We start from the raw sequence: 15,148 nt of genomic DNA, 5'->3' as shown, positions 1-15,148 counted from the left end.
CACATATACAAATGTTACATGGAGTGAAACTTTCAAAAATAATTTGTGGCGAAATGAGGCACCCACAACAACATCTTTACTATTAGCCAATGATCTGAAGTAGCGCACTTTATTGTCAACTGTCATATTTGATCTGCTTTTGCTTTTGTGACGGGTGTATTTGCAAACAGTTAAACTACAAAAATATGAAACTAATAACTAATTAAAAATAAATTTTTGTATTCACTGTGCGAGTGGCCACCCTTACCTGACGCATTTACATTTAAAGAATTTACTACAGTTAAATGCCGTTCATCGTCGTGGGAATACACAAAACGCGGAAATGCGTAAGAAAATCAAAGAAAAACGTGCGAGAACATCAGAGAGTGAAAACTTTTGTTAAATAATATATTTAAGATGTTTTCCCCTTTTTTTTTTGGAGAATTCAAACAGAAGTGTTAAAATTCATAAACCATGCCAAATCTTAAACCAAATCCAGTACCGACAGTACGCCTGAACAAAACTAACCAAAACCGTCAAATACCGAAGAAACTACGCAATCAAATGGCTGGGCAAGGAAACCATTTCTAATACTGTAAGTTAAAGTGTGAACATATTTGGCATACACAACCAATTTATTTAAAGACCTCTCTTGGGATATAGTTTTTAGAAACTAAGGGCAATTAGAAACGCAAAAGTTATGATAAAGAATTCGTGACGCAAATTGTACACTGCGTTTAAAAACTATTGCGCCGGGACTTATATTAGTATTTATAATTTATATCTTTTTTTCTTAGTTTTAATAATTTTTTAATGAAAATGTAGTTTATTCTACTACAAAACCCTTATGAATCCAAGTGAGCAATCTAAAAAACAATTTAGCAAATTTTACACTCAAATTTCACTCTTTTTCCATTTTTGTAACCTATTAAATTTTGCTTTCACAAAGTGTTGATGAAGTGGTTTAAAACTCAAATGCAAAAGACTAAAAGCAAAAAACACATTGTCAAAAATCAACGCAATTTTTGAGCTACTAGAAGCTTCCACTTCATTGCAACAAAATTTTGTGGGCTATAAAGCAAATAAATTTTCAAAATTGTCCTAGTGTTATAAATATTTAACGCACTGTATATTTAATATTCCATCTTCACCGAATGCCTAACTTCTGTTAAGAGATATGTTTGAAGAGGAGTCAGAATGGGCTCAAGTAGGTGATTTTGGTTTAAGGTTTGAGAGGGACATAGTTACGGTTCTGCATTTGGTATATCCAATAATGAGACTATCTACTTAAAAATGTATATCTAAAATATAAAGTAAAAATTCAACATATTTTTTTGGTTTTTGAAAACAAGTAATAATCCAAAGGCGCTAATTCAGCACTAACTATAGAGAGGTTGGCTAAGGCTTTGAAGATCTCACTTCTGTAGGGCAACAGTGGAGGAAAATTTTATTTCTCAAGGTGGTCATGGAAAACACTCAAAACGGTCGCGAGTAATATTGCAACCATTTCTGCGATTTATTTATTTTTTAAAAGCGCGTGTTCCAGAAGAAGTTTCCCACCTTTTTCAGCAAAGTCACCTCAATTGGCTCACTTGAACGTTGATCAGCTTAAGGTGACGAAATTGATTATGCTATCAATAAATGATCAGTTTAATTTAGGAAGAATCCTGTTAATATTTAGATGGCATTTCCTCTTTATTCACCTGTTGTGTCCTTCTTTGCTTAGGGGGAATTTAGTCTCGCCACGGACCTCAATTTTCTTCATATCTGATGTTTTCTTACCGATTGCTTAGTCTATCCAGCGATAACTCTAATTTACTTATTATTTATACAGCACCCCAAAAAATAGTATATAGCCCCTCAATATTTTGACCAATTTTACTAATTTTTTTTTATATAACACAAACCGTAAAGTTTCAAACTTTACACAAAAACAATTCCACGATTTTTAATTAGAATTTATAGAAAGATTTTTGGTACGCAATTTTATGGCTTATTAAATTCTAATATGAATTCGCTGCATATTTTCTACATGTAACAAATCTACGACTGTTAACAGTTTTAATTTCGAGGTTGTAAAAGACTTCGTTTATCTAGGAACCAGCATTAACACTGATAGCCTTAACATCAAAGGATCTTTTTTGGCAATAGGTAAGTGCTACTTTGGACTAAGTAGGCAACTGCGTAGTAAAGTCTTCTCTCGACGAAAAAAATAACACTTTATAAGGCCATCATCATGCCCGTCCTAACGTATGGCGCAGAAGATTGGACGATGTCAATATCTGATCAAGTGTTTTGAAGTGTTTGAGAGAAAGTTTCTGCGGAAGATTTTTGTACCTTTGCACGTTGGTGTGGGCGAGTATCGTAGGTGATGGAACAATAACAAAGATATAGCGCTGCGAATAAAGATCTAGCGACTACGTTGACTGGGTCATGTCGCCCGAATGGACACAAATGCTCCGGCTCTGAAAGTATTCCATACGGTACGAGCTGGTGGTTACAGAGAAACAGTAAAACCTCCTCTGCGTTAGAAAGATCAGGTGAAGAAGGACTAGAAAAGGGAGAAAGGGAAAGGAACGACGCGCTTTCTTAAGATGAACAAATCTACGGCTATTTATATATGGAAAAAATACGCAATACAGTGTCCGGAAAAAATAATCAAAAATCAACAAGAATTTCGAGCCATTAAAACTTGGTGGCATTTATCCTAAAATTTAATCGGTTATAAAACTGCGTACCCAAAATCTTTTTTTTATTCTAATTACAAATTTTGATGAAAATTTGTCGAATGGTTCCTGTTGTAGAAAGCATAAATAAGCATTATAAAAACATAATCTTAAATAAAAATATATAAATAAACAGTCAAAGCTTGTCAATGTGTTGAGGTGCTAAATTTTTTTCACGAGCTGTAGTTGTATTGAAGCGTCTAGTAGTGCTAAGGAAAAAAAACGAAATTTTCCCTGACAAATCAGTCCATTCCCCAACTTTCTAACCCTCTCTCGTAAGTAACTCGAAAAAAAGAAAACATTTGCTACCTGCCAGTCAGCTATTAGTCGAAAATTCTCTGGAAAGCGAATTGATCCATTGCCATACAATTCTTTTTTTCTTTTCTACAGATGCTTTCTAATACAGATGCTTTCCATTTCAATTCAACCGGGCTATTCGGGTCATGTTCTTCGATTTCGATGTAACTCAAATATGTTGCTCTCTGGTCAAAATAATGAGACACGTATGTTTTTGTTCGCCCGAAAAAAAATTTTTTCAAGATTTATCGGCAACTTTGTTCCTCGGCTCAAACTCGATTTTTTTTTCATAATATAAGATTTTTTTTTTTAAATGCCCATAACTTAGTCAAAAATTAACCGATTTTAATGATTCTGGGTTCAAAATAATCGCCATTACTTACACGAATTACTTCATGTAGAAACAATTGCAAAAAAGTAGTTGAACATTTTTTATTTTCCAAAAAACAAAAAGTGCAAAACAGGTTTTTACTCAAAAATTCATTACTCAAAATTAACTCATTTTAGCTACTGGGGATTCATCTCAATTGAAGTTTGAGGTGTCCTCTTGATTTGGAAAAAGTTATAAAAAAAAAAAATAAACTTTTTGAAATATTGAATTTCGAAAAAATCTCAATTTTTTTTCTTTTTTGCTAAATAAAAAATTTTCAACAACTACTTTTTTGCAATTGTTTCTACATTAAGTCGCTCCTGTAAGTAATGACGATCATTTTGAACCCACAATTATTAAAATCGGTTCATTTTTGACTAAGTTATGGGCATTTAAAAAAAAAATCCTTATATAATTAAAAAAAATCGATTTTGAGCCGAAAAACAAAATTGCCGATAACTCTTGAAAAAAATTTCTTTCGGGCGAACAAAAAAATACGTGCTCATTATTTTGACCAGAGAGCAACGTATTTGAGTTACATCGAAATCGAAGAACATGACCCGAATAGCCCGGTTGAATTGAAATGGAAAGCATCTACTTCAATATTTTTTACTAATTTATACAGGCCCTTATTATCTTCGGGGTTAGAGCGCTGTGATGAATGCGTAATAGTGTTTCTTTACACTAACTCAAATTTATTTCAAATAATGTGGCAGTTTTTTTCAGGAAATTTTTGCGACAAAATCGGCCTGTCAATCATATCAAAGATAACAAATTTGATAGATCATTTTTCTTCTTTAACAATTTAAACACAGAGATAGTAAGTTCAGCAGAGTTTTTGGAGACTAATTCTTGAGGTTCAGAGAAATTACCTTCTACTGGTTGCTTTCTAAGAAATAATACCTATAAAGTGTGAAGTAAAAAAGAAATAATGAGTATTTTTTATAGATAATGATTTGTTCTAAAGCCGCAAGAGCAATGTGGATCCGCAGAAGACTATTTGTATGGGATCTCCTTAAACTTCAAGTCATGAAGGTCACTTGTTTAAAGAGGCAATTTGAAGAGCAACCTACAACTTCTTGTAGGGCATTAGAAAAGCTTTTCATATGTTCCCCCCAAGCTTACCGGAACTATAAAGAATTTAAAAGAAAGAATAGTCTGCCCACTGATTAATGCAAGTAAAGGGTGTTTCATTAAGGGTGCTCTAACTTTGGGTGCTGTACTCGTAAAAATAGGCTGGAAAGCAAACAAAAATCGCAATTTGTTATCACTGACAAATGTTAAAAGCTGATGTATGCAATTGCTATATATGTCGAACCAGCCAATCCAGCAATTACCTTCAAGTGAAGAAAGGAAGAGGAAACGTACGCCATCAATCTTCTGTAATTGATGTCACCAGATTCGCTACTTCCAACAGAAAAAAATTCAGACAAACCTACAGTAAAAATCCAGATTTGTACTAAATGCTTTCAAGAAATAGTCGGAGATACTCAACATCCTGCACCACAATGAATTAAATAGTGCCGAAAATGTGGTCAAATTATTTGGAAAAGTCCCGGAAAATCAGAAAGATCAAGTCATAGCCTCTACTTTGAAAAGTAAACTTGAATTACAAAATAATAAGAATGAAGAAACTCAATTGATTTTCTTTCAACTCAATTTGATTACAGGTGGTTCAACAGAAAGACAGACCCAATTCATTTTACAGCTAACGGATTCGATAATTTCCGAGTGACCACTCACACATCAATAAACCTCATGAAAAATATGACCAGTTTCATCACAAATGTAGCAAAAAATAATAATAAAAATTCGACATTTTCAGTTTTTTTTCACAAAAATTGAAATATTTAGTGTTTAGAATTTCAAAATAAATTGATTTGAGTAGCCAATAACGAGTCCCCGTTGGCTATTTTGTATGACATTTTGTCAAACCTACATATCTCATGTTCAAGCCCACCGTGACTAAAAATCCAATTTTCAAACTTTGTCAAAAATTCAGGAAAAATAAAAGGATTTTCATTAACATTTTGACCTTCTTAATCGGGATCGTAAGAAAATGTTCGTGTATGTGGTAAACTGGCACATGAAATTTTAGTAAAATATGTTAATGCAATTTTTAAACATCGTGAGGGTTTCAATTTTTTTCCTAATGGATTTTTGCACTTTGTTCCTTATAAAAATGAATTTCTTGCTGAAGAAATTGCGGAAGATCGTTTAGAAAACAAATTAAAAATAATCAACCCCAGTTATTATAACTCGTCACTCGTTATGTAAACAAAACCGTGAGAACCGTCATCAAACAATTTTTTAAAAACAAACCCCATACCATAGGATGCTTTCCATTTAAATTCAACCGGGCTATTCGGGTCAAGTTTTTCGATTTCGATGTAACTCAAATATGTTGCTCTCTGGTCAAAATAATGAGACACGTATTTTTTGGTTCGCCCGAAAAATTTTTTTTCCAGATTTATCGGCAATTTTGTTTTTTGCCTCAAAATCGATTTTTTTTAATTATAGTATAAGAAACTTTTTTTAAATGCTCATAACTTAGTCAAAAATGAACCGATTTTAATGGTTCTTGGTTAAAATGATCGTAATTACTTGTACGAGCGATTTCATTTAGAAACAATTGCAAAAAAGTAGTTGAAAATTTTTTATTTTGCAAAAAAAAAAACAAATTCGAAATTTTTTCGAAATTCAATATTTCAAAACGTGTATTTTTTTTTTTTAACTTTTTCCAAATCAAGAGGACACCTCAAACTTCAATTGACCTGAATGCCCAGTAGCTAAAATGAGTTGTTTTTGAGTAATGAATTTTTGAGCAAAACACCTGTTTCGCACTTTTTGTTTTTTGAAAAATAAAAAAATTCCAAAGTCGCTCGTGTAAGTAATTACGATTATTTTGAAACCAGAATCATTAAATTAATCATTAAAGAAATCGATTTTGAGCCGAAACACAAAATTGCCGATAAATCGTGAAAAAATTTTTTTCGGGCGAACCAGAGAGCAACATATTTGAGTTACATCGAAATCGAAGAGCATGTCCCGAATAGCCCGGTTGAATTGGAATGGAAAGCATCATAGGCATTTAAAACCTGCATATTATTAAACCAAAGTTCAATGAACTGTTAAGCTGCATAATCGAATTTGTTCTAAAAATTAGAAATTTATTAAAAATTCTAAATTTCGATTATATTTATTGAAGTTTTTTAAATTTTATATAAATTTTGAAAGTTTGATTTATATTTGATTTGATTTTGGTTAAATAATAAACAAGCGAAAACATCCTAACTCGAGCAGCATTGGAAGTAAAAAAGGATTTCAAACACATGCTCACTACTGTAGTTCAGAAATGAGAAAACGTAACTCAAACCGGCTTTCCTGCTAAGTACTCACTTAAAATGTGAGTGTACATTCAATTAGCCCCTCAAACCCTTGAAAGGTAAACCTCAGTAGTTACGATACAAGCAACCTCATAAATTTCACTACTTTTATATCTGGGTTTAAAGAGTTATAGTCTCCTTGTACGCAAATTTATTTAATTTTCTGCTTTTTTGTTTTCATTTTATTTGAAAACTTTCGGGCAAATTGAAAATTCTTTATATAATTATTGCAAAGTCTAACACGATGACTAGAGAAATATGTTTTTTTTTTGGTTTACGACTTAAACTTGACGAGATTTACCTTTCTAGGATTAATAGTATCAATCAAAAGGCTTACTTCATTAATTATAGGGGGAATGAAGCCATTCAATGTTACCCTTTTAGTGGGCAGAACAAATTTGCCAAAGTCCTGTTCTCCATCTAAAGGGTTATCCACTGCAATAAGCGCTTCCCATACTTTTTCATTATTTACTAGATTTTTTGTAGTGCTAGAAAAACACTTTTCAAAGATACATTTTACAGATAAGAGGATAAATTGCAAAATGTATAATTATATTTATGGAGAACATGAATAACCGTGCACGCAACCTTATATTTGTTTTTTTGTTTTCTTTTTGCAAATTAACCACATTTGAGTAAATCACCTTTATAATTACATATTCATAACGGTTATATCTGTTGGCTCCTTATATTCACTTTCACTAACTAAAAAACCACAAAGCGTCTAATGTGGACGACGTGTTTCAGACGCGCACTATATTTTGTTTAGTGAATATTTTTGCGTTCAAAGTGATTTTGAAAAGTACTCATACAGAATTTAGAGTAAGAATATTTTCTACGTGATTTCGTTTAGCTGTTAAATAGATATATACAGGGTGGGGGCATCTGACGTTTGAAACCAGTGTTGCTCATTAGCCTTAACTTGATCAATAAAATCACTTTTTTTTTATACAACTATACAAAAAGTGAAGTAATGAGTACAAATAAAAGGTACTAGTGATAAACAAAAATTAATATATAGTAAGGCCACCCTCTGCTTTCATAACAGCAGCAATCCTCTAGGGCATGCTGGGTACAAGCTTCGCTCTTTCGCGCTCCACTTGTGTTTTAAAGCATTTTTCAGGGCAGTTTGCGATGTTATACTGTGTTTCTTTATCTTACGTTTTAAAGTAGATATGCTCTGTGGAGTTCAGATCTGGAGATTGGGCTGGTCAGTCCAACAAAACATTGTTATTGTCTCTAAGCCAATGCATCGTAGTTACTGATTTGTGACAAGGAGCCTTGTCTTGATGGAATTGGACTCCATCTACATAAATTATTGTCATCGAAAACGTGCATTAGCGAAGGCAAACGTACAGTTTCTAATACATTTATGTACTTTTGACTGTTCATGCGACCCTCGCAAATGAACATTTCGCAATACTATCAACAGGCACATAGCCCGCGAGCATAAGGCTGTAAAATAACGCAATCATTGCCTCTTACCCTAGTCCAATTTCGAGAAAATAACACAAATCTTATAAAACGATGGGGGAGTTAGCCCATGCTTAACAATGGGTACCACGCAATCTGGATAGTATTCCGCGCCAATCCGTTGCCTAACGAAGAGGAAAAAAATCGTTTTATAAGATTTGTGTTATTTTCTCGAAATTGGACTAGGGTAAGAGGCAATGATTGCGTTATTTTAAAATGATGTATATTATGTAATTAAATGAGTTCATTTTCCCTTATATGGGGTGTTCCAAGTTTCTTTTTTAAACTCAAATTATACACATATTTTGAGTAATAATTCGTAAGCTGTTTATTGCCGAATGTAGTAGAGCCTAAAATTTATGAATGTTTAATTATAAAGGGTTTTCCAATAACAGGAGTTATCTATCGCTATCGCGATTTTTAATTTTTTATGGCCGGAATTCGATGGTATTGATCTGGACAACGTTTATTTTCAACAAGACGGCGCTACGTGCCACACAAGCAACGAAACCATTGATCTTTCACGGGAAAATTTTCCGGACCGTGTTATTTCTCGAAGAGGTGATCACAATTGGCCACCGAGATCTTGTGATTTAACACCTTGTGACTTTTTTCTTTGGGGCCACGTGAAAGAGAAGGTCCACGCCAACAGCCCAGGGCAGCCACTTTGCAAATCGGTTAGCCACTTTGCAAATCGGTTATGGAAAATTTCATGAAAAGGATATTGTCCTGTAAGCGTGGTCATTTGCCATTCCTCTTTATAATGAAATAAACATCCGATCATATATATTAAAAAATACCATTTTTCTTTATATATCAAAATAACACCTGTTATTGGAAAACCCTTTATTTTCCAAATATTTCCAGCGAACTTTAACACCTTGTACGTGTCACAGCTTTTACGAGGTTTAGGGTTTTCACTTTCCCACAAGCACTTTTACTTTTTATAACACGTATGTATGTATATATGTATGTATTTAAGCTCCATGAGTTTGGACATTTTTTCATGGGCCTTGTAACATTTCTCGCATTTCGTATCAAATCAGGCAACAACGAGTCGTTTTTATAAACAATTGTTTCTATGTTTACTAGTTATCAATAGTTCAGAGTGGTGTACTAAAATGTTTGCCTAGAATAATGTGCCGAATTTTGCCACCTCTCATAATTTGCCATGGTAGTTAGTTGCTTAATTTGCCTATATGGTAGACTCGCTCCTGCCAAGAAGGCAAATTAAAAGCGCTCCTCGAAAGCCCTTTAAATTTCGCTCTGGCTAATGTTACTTGAAAATGTAATGTATGGAATCAAAAACAAAAGCCACTGTTTGTTGGAGATACCACTTCACTTATTAACTTACCCCACGAGTTGATATCGATTAAATTAATGAATAGATTTAATGGAAAAATCTATACACAGCGCATTCCGCTGCTAGTTTTAGTGGTCATGCAATTAATGACATTGACAGCAAATGCCTGAAATGCATTAAAATGCACGCAAGAGCTGAACTGAGTACTTAATTTCCAGGTATCCTTTTAAGATTAGATCTATAATATTCTGCGCTGGTATGAGTAAGTGTGGGCACAATAAAACAATTTTCATTTGACCTTCAGCTTTTTCACTCTTATACAATTTAAAAATAAATTTGTTTTAATTTTCCACTCACAGTTCCTCTACTCACTGCTACTCCAACAACTTCAAATCATGTCAACACCGATTGGTCCGATACCTTGCGGCTTGAGCTGCCCCAACTGTGGGAAAAATGTAACCTCGCGTCTGGAATACCAAGCTTCGACGAAGACACACATTCTTGCCGTACTTCTCGCTGGAATGCTGTAAGCCAGCACAATTTATTAACAATTGGAAAATCTTATTACATTAATTAAAATGCCTATTCGATTTGAATACTTTCTAATTGCTACAATTCTCTTTTTTCTTTGCATGTAGCTGTCTGCCTTGCGCCTGCGCTTTGTACTGTACGAAATGCGCACGCAGTGTGGAACATTATTGTCCGTCTTGTAATGCCTTTGTGGGAGTTTACGACCATTAAAAATGTTTGGAGATATTCGTTAAGCGTAAAAAACAACTAAATACGAAGTCAAGAAAAATAATTTTGTTGTTTAACTTTTAATTAATTTGTAGATTTTTTTAGCTCTCTTTTAGAAGCATTGTAACGTAATTAGTGGATTTTGATGCATTTCTACTGCTAACCCACAACACAAGGCAGTACAGCCAATTCGAGTAAAAATGTCAAATATATAAAAGTGTATAACTTGTTTCTTTCAATTGAACAACTAAAGTTTTTATAGCACTGTAAATTTTAATAAACTAATAAAAATGTGTAATTTCATGTTAATAGTGTAAATTGTGTACTCAGGGGTTTCTACTTTCGGAGTCGGCATGAAACTGCAGGTCACTCCATTCGTGGAACAACGTCAAGGCGCACGCCACAAATAGGAGGAAGAGCTCGGCCAAATACCTAACAGAAGTGTACGTGCCAATTACTTTTTTTGTTTTTTTTTTTAGGTTGAAGCAACCGCTAACACTTCCACCAGCACAGCCCGATTTGGGGCCTTTGTACTACAACATGGATACGAAACCGCTACGAATATTTGTTCTGAATAACTTTTTGTACTTAATAAAAAACATGATTTTGAGTAATGGAAATCTTAAATTTTAAACTTTATGCGCTCCACTTTTTGGCTTTTTCTATGTTGCAGCTGTCTAGTTCACAACTGTCAAATATGACTGACGTACGCTGTCATTTGCAAAAATTATAAATCTTTCGATGGGGTGATTTATTTTGAGAGACACAGCCCGCGACAAGCGATAGTACATAAACATTTTTACTATTTTCCTTATCCTTTTTGGATGTTCATTATTTTTTATAAAGGTAGAGTTGATTTTTTACAAAGTGGAGCGTTTAAAATATCTGGGTGTAAACCTTAGCAGCGCTGGGGTCTAACCGGCGTGAATAATAGACCACAAGCTGTTAGTAGAAGTTATTTTGAAACTGAAACTTCTCAAAAATAAATTAATATCGAGGTCGTGTAAACTACAGAAATAACAGATGGCTGCGAAGCGTGAGTGCTGACATCTGACATAAAGGACTACCCTCTCCGCTTTGAGCGTAAAATCCTCAGAGGGATATTTTAACCCGATGGATCTTATAGATAGAATCAGGTATAGTATAATGAAGAGATATCAGGTCAAAACATTGTACGTTGCGCTAAAGTTCAACGGCTGAGTTACTTTTGACTCCTAATGAGGATGGACTACAGCAGAATTACGAAAAAGGCCTTCAGCTCTCTTCTTATGGGCAGTAAAAATCATGGAAGACCGCCAAGAAGATGGACGGACTACCTTGATGCAGATTTACGCCTCATAAATTGTATTATAACAAAGTGCCAGTTTCACAAGTTCATGAAAAATCGACTTACAAAGCTTTATCTATTTTTGTTGCATTTTTCTTCCTTTTTCGATAAAAGTATAGTGCATATAAAGATAATATTCGAAAACCTTTTATATGGAAGAAAATACTCAATACCTCAATGAAAAGAAATTATGAAAAATCTGCGACAATTTTGAGACACTTGAGAGTAAACTTCGTTACACTATTATTGATAGGGCTTTAAATCTTCATAACCAAAATTTACTAAAAATTCATATATAATATATTATTTGAAAGCTTTGGGACTTCTTTATTATGGAATGCACTATGTTTTTATAAATATACAAAAATATAAAAATAAAAAAATTTATTTAAAAAATTAGATAAATCGTGGTAATTTGTCACACTCTTATTAATTCGTTACACTCACATACATCACACTCCCCCAGCTACAGACGAACTAATAGTCCCGTCACAATGAGTCCGTTGCGGTCACGAATTTTGCTGGCAGCAAAATAAATTACGTGTGTCGAAGGTACCTCCGACTTGCCGGTCGCCATGCCGGAATAGACAAAAACTGGCAACTTTCTACTTTTGTTTTGTCTACTTAAATAAGAACAATTTACTATCACGCAAAGTTTTCTCAATGGTGGTTTTATTATATAAAATTAAATGCAGAAAACAAATGGAATTTAAATTAATTGAGTCACCCTTATGTGCTCGATACAAGCTTGAAAGAGTAGAGAAAGGACTGGACTTAACCAATTGGTCCTAAAAAATAAATCCCGATCGATACCATAAATTATATTGTATTAAAACTCTCTTTCGCTTCAATAGGCGAGAATACTATCATTGTGGCACCACGGTACGTTTCACACCTCACGTAAGTCAAATGCGTTGCCGCAGCGAACGCAACCGACCCATTGTGACGGCCCTAAAAGGCTCCCTCAGAATATGTGTACAACTCCTTTAGCAACGCCAAACAGCAAACAGCAGCAGCAAGCAGAATCAACCTATAAGCTTTTACCCGTGCCCAACACATTCGAAAAAATTGCATACATTGACGTTGAGCATAGCTGTTCTGAACCTTCTTGACTCAAAACACCGTTCGATTCGGCTAATTGTTGTCGGTAACGTTGCTTTGTGACAGTTTATCCGGTTTTTAGAAATATTGATATACGAACATACATAAAACGAAGCCCGGTACCGTTGCATTTTTCATTGGAGGTCTGTGAATCAGAAGATATAAAGGCTGCCTTCATAACCTTAAAGCCATTGAATATCACAAGAGAGGGTTAGAACACCTCAAATCCCCTGCGTGCGGTATCATATGTTAGATTGAGTTTGCAAGTGTCCATTCATGCAAGAACTGTTTAAGCATCAAAAATGAATTACTTTAGTGAATGAAATGTGCTCAAATAAATTTAATTGAAGTGTGATAGCTAACACAATATTTTTTGTTATTTCGGCGCATTATAGGCATTTGTATCGTCATATAATTAGGACGTCGATATCATGGACTCGAGCTGTTTATTAATCTTCATTGCTGTCGATGATACTATAACTCAGCAGAAGGCAAATATGAATATTATTTTCATAGTTTAATTAAGCTCCCATCCGTAGCAGGTCATCATATCGACCCAAGAGTCAGTGGGAGAAGGGTTAGAATGAGTTAAATGTACACGAGCATTAACTCCTTTTTTTAGTTAATAAGGCCCGTGGTAATTTTCATAATTCCGTAATCGTTATATGGAATAATTTCAATGCATTTGCTTTGGCTACTGTGGGCGATTCAAACAATCGGTTACGAATACACTAAGGGAATTACTATACACAAATTAACTAATAGGAAATGTTTTGGAAGCAGAAAACAAAGAAGATGTGGCAAGCGCTCGCAGTTACAAATAAATTCACATTAAGCATTAAGTAGTTAGTTAGCCAAGACGAGTTGGTTAGCTATCATTCTTGGTAGTTAGCAATACTCTCTCGTGGCATTTGCTTTTTTAGAATCAAGGCGAATTCCCACAAGGTGAAGTAAGTAGAGCATAAGCACCATTGGCATGCATTTTATTTTTGCAATTTGGTAGTTTGACCGTCAACGTTTCAATCAGAATAACGGCGTAATAAAGGTGAAGTAGTAGGGTAGCTTTCTCTGTTCATTTTCGAACATTCGTCTGCTTTATATTTTGCAAGTTGCCTTTATTCGTTGGACGCCTCATATGTTGCTACTTGGCATTTACTATATATACTATATATACTCTTTAAAATATTATTTGCTTGTAACATTTTTCAATAAATTTTTCCGAAAAAACCGCGAAATCTGTGAAGAGTCAATTATTTGTGAATAACAACGTAAAAAAAATATTTTTCTTTAAAAAAGCGATTGAAAAGCAAAAGCTAGAATCGGATATTCTTTATTGATCTCTTATATTGACAAATTTAATTTCATTTATTTAAGTATTATATATTAAGACATTACTTTTAATAGTGGAAAATTTTGTAGGCACTATTTTGTATAACATTTGCTATAAAATCTTCTAACCGATTTACTAATACACAACATTGGTTGGCTCATATCTAATTTGAATAGAAAATATAGTAAAATTAATCCCCCTATGGGAAGATGGTCAAATTTTTGCACATGGCCTTGTGAAATAGACCGCTGCAGTATACAAACAAATAAAGATTTTCACAACTCTATTAATTAAAAGATTATTCAAAAACAATTGGATAATTAATTTTCTCCACCGTATATGGTAAAAATTGGTTGATAGTTTTGGTTTAATAATTTTTCATACTAGGTAGTCTTTCCAACATAAGATTAAAGAAGTCACACGACAGCGAGTCACCCTGTCTGAAACTTCTGCTCGTATTGAGCAAGGTCATCTTACATAGCCGTATTAGTTTTGCGGGGATACCAAATTCAGACATCGAGGCATACAAGTAACTCCTTTCCGTACTGTCGAATGCAGCTTTGAAATCGACGAAAAGATGGTGTATGTCGATTCTCCTTTCATGGGTCCTTTCCAATATTTGCCGCTCCATCGCTATTTCCACCTCGTCATGGTCGAGTAGCGGAACGACAATCCGTCATCAACGATTGGGGTCTCGGGATCTTCACATTCTCTGTGACATGCGCAGCTATCACTGTTTAACAGGTTCGAGAAGTGTTTCCTCCATAATTTAAGGTTGCTCTGTATGTGAGTCACCAGATCGCCGTCTTTGTTCTCACAGGAAAACGCCCCGGTCTTAAAACCGGCATTATTCCTATTGGCCAGCATCTCAAGCTCCTCGCACTCACGTATTTCGGCCTTTCGGACAATACGTCTGTCTTTCTACTTTAGCTCTCTGTAGCGATCCCACATGGCTCGCGTTGTGCCCGATCGCAGCGTGACCCTATAGGCGGCATCCTTTCTTTCTGCAGCAGCATGACATTCCTCGTTGTACCAACTGTTTTTTCGGGCTCGCCGGAATCCGATTTCTTCTGCGGCGGCGGTACATAGAGAACGAGAAATGTTGCTCCATTGTTCGT

The 15,148-nt window shown here is 34.4% G+C and overlaps 1 protein-coding gene across 2 annotated transcripts; it reads left to right on the top strand.

The window, feature by feature from the left end:
* Window positions 1–281: 281 nt before the first annotated feature.
* Window positions 282–10,554, top strand: LOC128866842 (lipopolysaccharide-induced tumor necrosis factor-alpha factor homolog). Of its 2 annotated transcripts, none has more exons than XM_054107850.1 (3): window positions 282–574; window positions 9,894–10,060; window positions 10,173–10,554. In XM_054107850.1, the coding sequence occupies exons 2-3, from the start codon at window positions 9,930–9,932 to the stop codon at window positions 10,273–10,275; spliced, it is 234 nt and encodes a 77-aa protein (XP_053963825.1). In that variant the 5' UTR covers window positions 282–574; window positions 9,894–9,929; the 3' UTR covers window positions 10,276–10,554. The 2 variants fall into 2 exon arrangements, with proteins under 2 accessions (XP_053963825.1, XP_053963826.1); XM_054107851.1 differs by lacking the exon at window positions 282–574 and adding an exon at window positions 7,450–7,580.
* Window positions 10,555–15,148: the final 4,594 nt, after the last annotated feature.

This window comes from Anastrepha ludens, chromosome 6, assembly GCF_028408465.1.
Source record: "Anastrepha ludens isolate Willacy chromosome 6, idAnaLude1.1, whole genome shotgun sequence".
Taxonomy (NCBI): Eukaryota; Metazoa; Arthropoda; class Insecta; order Diptera; family Tephritidae; genus Anastrepha; species Anastrepha ludens.
Note: the sequence above shows the minus strand (reverse complement) of the source record. Positions and strands in the feature narration are given on the sequence as shown.

Excerpts from the sequence above, each read along its gene's own strand:
- LOC128866842 (XM_054107850.1), top strand. The coding sequence starts at position 9,930 with ATGTCAACACCGATTGGTCCGATACCTTGCGGCTTGAGCTGCCCCAAC. Across the intron at positions 10,061-10,172 it reads GTACTTCTCGCTGGAATGCT|CTGTCTGCCTTGCGCCTGCG; the intron begins GTAAGCCAGCAC and ends CTTTGCATGTAG.